Consider the following 7,867-nt stretch of genomic DNA (forward strand, 5'->3'; position numbering starts at 1 on the left):
CTAACAATATGAATACCAGGGTTGCCAGTCTTTAATTCAAAAACTGTACTCTTGTAAAATTCAGCTCAATTTATATTTGATTAGAAACTAAGCAGCAAAAGCTGTTACAGCATTATGTACTTTACATTTAGTTGATATCAATTGAGTTTGAGCACTAAATTATATTAATGATGTTCTATGTTTACAAAAACAATATTTAATTAAATAATTTTTAAGTATTTAAAATTGAGAAAACATTAAATGCTTGGCAACCCTGAAAAATAATCTTGTATAACATTTATCTATCTTAATTAAACAAAAAACTAACCTCACTAATAGCTGCAATAGTCCAAGAACTGACTTGGTTCTCCAAAATGGTTAGCAGTATTGAGAATTGATTAGGGATTATAAAGATGGTTGATCTAGCATTTAAATAAAGATGCCCAATTTGTTTCTGCTCAACACAAGACTTTTTAGTGAGTTTATTAGTATAAAGTAAATCAAACAAATGACCATGAGTAAAAGGCTATTGATTTAAGACACTTTTTAAACATACAGATATAAGACTTTTCTTTGAAGTTGTGAACAAAAAGAAAATAAAATGCATGATAATGACAATAAAGTAGTACACTGTTGAGTTAAGACAATTTTTCAACATACAGGTAAAGACTTTACTGTGAAGTTGTGAACAAATAGAAAATAAAACACATGATTATCAAAATAAAGTAGAAGTCTGTTGATTTAAGACAATTTTTCAACAAACAGGTAGAGACTTTTCTTTGAAGTTGTGAAAAAAAAGAAAATAAAATACATGACTATCACAATAGAGTAGTACACTGTTGATTTAAATCACTTTGACAACATGCAGATGATGTAGATTTGTTTTGTTTTCTTTCTTATTCATTCATAAACAGTTCAAGTTTTAACTGTCATTGGTTTTGAATTGTATGTGCTTGTACTTTAAGTACCTTTTATTACTTAAAGAAACATATAAAAGATAAACTCTAAAAGTACATATGTAAAGAAAGTTAAAGTAAAAATTTGATGACCTACTACTTCCAAGAAAACTTTTCTAAAATGAATTGCAAATTTTTAGAAATTTCTGCAAACAGAAATTTTCTATAATTACGTAATAAAAAAAAACTTTGTGCAAAAAATTCACTTGGTGACATTCACGAGGTCTCTCTTCTCTCGCTTTGACAATTTTAAGCTAATTTTCAACTTTTAGCTCTAACTTTTTTAAACCTTGCTTAATTCAAAAATAAATTTTACCATCATGTCGAGCACCGAATTCTGCTTCAAAAAACACCAAACACTTTATAAAAAGGATGAAAAATAAGCATAAAAGAGCTTTAAAACTTCAAATCTTTGAATTTACACTATTTTCTGTTTTAAATATCTCTAAAACTTGTATCTATTTGCATGATATGAGTTAGAAACAATTAGCAGGTATTAGTATTTGAACTGTGTTCATAGCAAACATCTCTGCTATATTTTTAATTTCAGCTTTAAACTTTTCTTTCAGTAAAATATTTATATTTGTGACTGTTCATTAACTGCTAAAACAAAATCTGTATAAGTAAATTTAAATGTTTTAAATCAAACTTTGATTTAATATAATAACCATAAACTTGAGATTATTAGTTTAGTTTATGTAACTTACTATACAAACTTGTTGGTTTGTTTATTTAGTTTTCAAATAATGCTTCACTCTAGTTTTAATGAGATATTTTGTTGTAATAAACTCCTCAATAAACATTGACGAACACATTGTTAGCTTAACTTTACAAACTATGTTTAACACATAACAAAACACTAATAAAGCTATTAACAAAAGTTAAATTCATTATAAAAACTGTTAAAGAACATATAGCTTTTATCTAAAAACCATAACAAACGTACTCATTAAAGTTATAATAGGCATTATATAACCTATTTTGACACTTACATCTCAAACTTCACAGTAAAGATTAATGCAGTTATAGTAACAAGTTTTAGTTATGAAAATAATTTTTTAAACCATAAGTCTTTCAATACTTTGACTTTTTTAATTTAGTTTTACTTATTATACTTTAATATATATACCTTAAACTTATTTTTTCTACAATTGTTTTGATTTATTTTAAACAACTGAAGATCTCTTGTATCTTAATATAGGAGTGAAACATTGTTTTGTTTATAATAAACTGTGAAAATAAAATATAATGGTCTTTTTAAAGCTACTTAAGTTGAAAAACTTTCTATTACTTGATTTATAGCAAATTACAATATCATTTAAAATATGCAAATTTTTACCATCAAAATTGAATGATAATAAACAAGTATAATTTTTTTGGAATTTTTTTCTTACTTTTTTTTAAACTTGCCAATACTTTAAAATAAACTTGTCCATCGTTTCTTGCACAAATTTTCATGCTAAAAAACCCCAAAAATATATTAAAACGATGAAAAATAAGCTAAATTGAATATTAAAACTTCAAAGCTTAAATATAAGTCTTATTATATTTGTACATTGAACACTAACTACTGTAAATAACTAGGTGTTATTTACAGTAATATATTTTGTTGAAATTAGTAAATGATGTTTTAAGCTAAACCATAAACTAAAAAAGCTTTTATAGCTAAACTATAAAAGTTAATTTTAACCACAATACAACTTGTTATGTTCTTCCACTAAATATTTAAAAAACTACGGCAAAATTCTTCTCCTTGATCTATTTCGTTCGAATCATCGTCTTGTGGATCAGTTGCACGAGATGGTAGAATATTGTATCTAAAATAAAAAACAACTTTATAGATTGAATTATTTTACAATTTATTATAATCAAACTTTGAATGAATCATGCTTGTTAGAGATTTAAAAAAAGATTCTTTTTATTTAAAACGTTAATAAAAAGAAGAGATATTTAACAAAGATTCTAAGATAGAGAATTTTAAATAAATAAAAAAAGGTTAAGAAATTTATTTTAAAATTGCTGAAGATAGCCATATTTTAGTAAAAAAATTAATTAAAATGGTAGTTGTTTCACATAAGCAACTTACGGTTCCAAAGTTACTTCTTCGTAATAATCTTCAACCTCAACAGTCTTCTTGGGCGGGAGGAGGCCTTCCAGTTGCTTCAATACTTTCCCATCCTTCAACTCAACTGGTGGAAAAACTACAACAAACTTCACAATCATCCTTCCGTTTATCATCGGGTTTCTGAGCTTCGGCATTCCTTCCCCAATTATGCATTTCACCAAGCAGCCGTCTTTGATGTCGACTGTGAAAATTTGATCTTTTCATATTGTGATTGTTTTTTACATGCTATTAAGGTTGGTTAGAGTGTTAGATAACTGAAATTTAAATTTTAAAGTTTGTTAGTCATTTTTTTTGCTCACCAATTGTATTTATTTTTATTTTTCATTATTATTTTATTATTAAACCAACAGTTTTTAAAACTTAAACATTTTAATTCATAAACGACAGCAATATTTATATCGTATTAAAAAATTACATTTTCAATACTTCTTTAATATAGACATTTACCACTCAAGTATAGAAATAAAACAAATAACTACATACAGGGTCCGTTTGTGACGAGAAGTTTTCTTCCATCCAGAGTCTTTATGACGCGCTGGAATCCGGTGAGCGCCTCATTTGAGGAAATATCAATTTGCAAGTGCAGGTCCATGTTGTTCCTCGTGTAAACGTCGTGGGGCTTCTGCTTCAACCCGATTATGACGTCACCTGTGATCTTGCCGGGCTCCTCGTCTCCCGCGCCCGTGAACTTGACCGTGTGTCCTGTTTTCATTCCTGTGAAAATATAATAATGTAACGTTTATTTATGAAACACTAAAGACTATTAAAACTAGTACGCTAACTATAAAAATTGAAATAAATTGTTTAAATTCTTTCTGCTTAAATTGTGAATAGTTCAGATTTTTTAATAATTAAGTGGCTTGGTTATCTCATACAACTTATCAATGTGTTTGTAATTAATACTTTAAAAAGACACCTTTATTTAATAAAGATTAAGATGTTTTTTCAAAATAAAAGCGTTTGTGAAATATAAATAATAACAAAAGAAAACCTTTATCAATGTGAACTAAAATGATCAAGGGTTCGGTAAAAGACTTTTTTCCATGACATTTATTGCATTTGTCACCAATAATGTTTCCTTCACCGTTGCAAAAATGACATTTTTGTTGTACCTGAAAACAAGCAATATTATGATATAGGTTTACCTTAGTACTTCATAATTCCAAAAACTTCATCCTTGTTTTTACAAAAAAAAAAAAGTTTCTTTACACATATATATTTAAAGCGTTTAGATCATACAATAAAGTACTAATGATATTAAAACAAAATGAAATAAATAAAAATAAATTACAATGCTAATACACTTACCCGTTGAACCATGTTCATTCCTAAATTCTGCAGAAAGAACTTGATACCCTGACCATCGCAGTCCCTGCAACTTCTAACGTTACTGCCCCCTCTACCGCTGCACTGCTCGCACACAACCTTCCTGTTTATTTTCAGTCGTCTGGTGGCGCCGCTGTACATTTGCTCCAACGAGACCTTCAGCTCGTGCACGACGTCCGCTACCTTGGCCGGTACGCGTCGCCCACCCACTTGAAAAAAACAAAAGTTAAAATGTATACCGATATCTACATAACTACCAAAAGCGTTTGGATTGTAAACCTTTATCATATTGTAATATCTAAGTGTTAGAAATAGTATTTTACTACGATATCTATAAACAAATTCTTTGAAAATCAAATTTATCCTAAAACTACTTGATATTTTTAAGTATAAAATGGTACCAGTATCGCTTAATTTTCGCAATATTTTGATATTGTTTTGCAATGTTTTCAAGCATAAAATTCAACAACTTACTTCCACCAAAACCGAACCGAAAGTCGAAAAAGTCCGTTGGATCCTGATGTTGGTTACCGCCTCCTTTCTTCAGCGCCTGCTCGCCCCCCTCGTCGTATATTGCTCTCTTCTCCTCGTCCGACAAAACATCGTACGCATAAGATATTTCCTTGAACTGTTGTGTACGTTTGTTTGATAAAAAATATATAGAAGTAATTGATATAAGAAAATGAAATTTTCTTGAACTGTGCAATATTGTTAGTGTGGTAAGTTGCTTAAAATGTTAAGTAGACTTTAGTAAAAAACGTGTCCTGTAACTGTTGAAGTTTGTAGTGTTGGTGAGATTAAAATTACAAGATATGGAGTGTTTACTTTAAATATTAAAAAGAAAAGAAATTTTCTTGAACTGTGACATATTTGTTTTCTAAATGAAAGTTATTCAAACTGTATTGTGTAAAAAAATAAGGGCTAAATTTATATTAGAAATTAAAAAAAATACTTAAGTAAGCAATATGACTTTCATCTACGATTTTTATATTATATATCAGGTTTCTAAGATGATAAAAATTTAACATTAATTAAATTCAAAAGCTAGTCAAAAGTACGTATTTTTTCTATAAAAATTAAACTCTATTCAATTAATTTTATTTGTATAAGTGAAAATAAATTATAAGTTTTAGTGTTTAAAATCAACTGATATTTTTTTTAACAACTAAATAATTTAAGTTCAGTAAAGTAACTTATTGAACTGTCAACAAAGAACTTATTGAATACCTTCTCAGAAGCTTGAGCATTACCCGGGTTCTTATCAGGATGAAATTTCATGGCCATTTTTCTGTAAGCTTTTTTCAATTCACTAGCAGTTGCTGTGCGAGTTACACCAAGAGTTTCGTACAATTTAGTTTCAACCATTTTGTTTACTTTGATATTATTTTCTATAGAAATTTCTATTTGGTTAAAAAATATACAAATTTATCCTTAAACACAATAATTATAAAAACTTTCTTTAAACAACATTAGGTTTAAATATGCAAAAGAAAAGAAATTTTCTTTAACTGTGACACATTTGTTTTCTAAATGAAAGTTATTCAAACTGTATTGTGTAAAAAACATAAGGGCTAAATTTATATTAGAAATAAAAAAACGAGTACTTAAGTAAGCCATATGATTTTCATCTACGATTTTTATACTCTATAGCAGGTATGTATAACAATAAAGGTTTAACAGTAATCATAAGCTAGTCAAAAGTGCGTATTTTTTCTATAAACATTAGACTCTATTCAATTAATTTAATTTGTATAAGTGAAAAATGAATTATAAGTTTTAGTGTTTAAAATCAACTGATCTTTTTTATACCAACTAAATAACTTAATTTATTGAACTATCAACAAAGATTTTATAGAATACCTTCTCAGAAACTTGATTATTTCCCAGGTTCTTATCAGGATGAAATTTCATGGCCATTTTTCTGTAAGCTTTTTTCAATTCAGCATCAGTTGCTGTTCTAGTTACACCGAGTTAATAAAAATATACTAATCATTATAAATATAAAGCTTCATTTAGACCTCAACTCAAACGAATTATGAGTTTCCCCATAATCAAGTATCACAAAATATACTTGAAATTTAAATTAAATTATAAACGAGATTCATTAAAATTGCTTTAAGCACATTTTTTTGATAAAAATATGCTATCTATCAAAAAAATAAAATTTACTTTAGACCTTAAATGAAACGGATTATGAGATACTCGATAATTAAGTATCACAAAATATACTTGAAATTTAAATTAAATTACAAACGAGATTAATTAAAATTGCTTTAAGCACATTTTTTTGATAAAATATGCTATCTATCAAAAATATAAAATTTACTTTAGACCTTAAATGAAACGGATTATGAGATACTTCATAATCAAGTGTCACAGAATATACTTGAAATTTAAATTAGATTACAAACAAGATTGATTAAAGTTGCTTTAAGCACGTTTTGTTAAAAAAAATATACTAATCATTATAAATATAAAGTTTAATTAAAACCTCAACTTAAACGAGTTACGGGAAGCTCAATAATCAAGCTTCAAGATAAAGTATACTTGAAATTTGAATTAAATTACAAACGATATTTATTCAAACTGCTTAAAGCACATTATTTTAATAAAAATATACTATTCATTAAAAATATAAAGCTTCATTTAGACCTCAAGTTAAACGAATTATGAGTTACCCCATAATCAAGTATCACAAAATATACTTGATATTTAAATTAAATTATAAACGAGATTCATTAATATTGCTTTGAGCACATTTTTTTGATATAAATATGCTATCTATTAAATAACATAATGATAAAACTAACAATTTAGTCTAATGTTATCTTACTTAATACTTAAGCTAAGAGCTATTAATTACATTGATACTTGTAAAATCCAGTTTATAATGCTTGTTGATTTGTGTAGAACTTATTTATAAAACAACACATCAAACTAGTATTAAAGAGAACCCTTACTTACAATAAATATGTGAGTAGACATTTATTAGAACACTAAAATTTAGCTATATAAAGGACAAACTATATTAACACGTATCAAAATACTAATGAAATTATTAGTCAAAGTAATTTGTTTTATAAACTTTTAAAGAACTAAATACATCAATATACTTTATAAAAAAGTAATTTTTGTCTAAAGACCATACCAACTGTAGTCATTGAAATTTATGCAAACTTTTATGCTATAAAATTGAATGATAATGAACAAGTATAACTTTTTTTCGGAAGATTTTTCTATTTATTTTAAACTTGCCAATAATTAAAAATAAACATTTCCGTCGTTTCTGGCGGAAAGTTTTATGCGAAAAAACACCAAAAAATTTATCAAAACGATAAAAAATAAGATTTATTTCACGATACTTTCTTATGGCAAATTTGAGCCGGAAAATTAATTTTATCACGTGGTTTCTCTTCTTTCGCTTTGAAAATTTTAAGCTTGTTTTAAACTTTTGGCTATAACTTTTTTAAACTTTGTTTTA

The 7,867-nt window shown here is 26.7% G+C and overlaps 1 protein-coding gene across 1 annotated transcript; it reads right to left on the minus strand.

The window, feature by feature from the left end:
* Window positions 1-2,652: 2,652 nt before the first annotated feature.
* LOC145832597 (dnaJ homolog subfamily A member 1-like) lies at window positions 2,653-5,751 on the minus strand. Its single transcript, XM_082939902.1, has 7 exons — window positions 5,614-5,751; window positions 4,858-5,014; window positions 4,369-4,589; window positions 4,052-4,172; window positions 3,544-3,774; window positions 3,022-3,241; window positions 2,653-2,752 (listed from the first exon to the last, which is right to left on the minus strand). Exons 1-7 carry the CDS (start codon window positions 5,749-5,751, stop codon window positions 2,653-2,655), a joined length of 1,188 nt encoding a protein of 395 aa, XP_082796028.1.
* Between the last annotated feature and the right edge of the window lie 2,116 nt (window positions 5,752-7,867).

Source organism: Thalia democratica, chromosome 3 (assembly GCF_965202585.1).
Source record: "Thalia democratica chromosome 3, ktThaDemo2.hap1.1, whole genome shotgun sequence".
NCBI lineage: Eukaryota > Metazoa > Chordata > Thaliacea > Salpida > Salpidae > Thalia > Thalia democratica.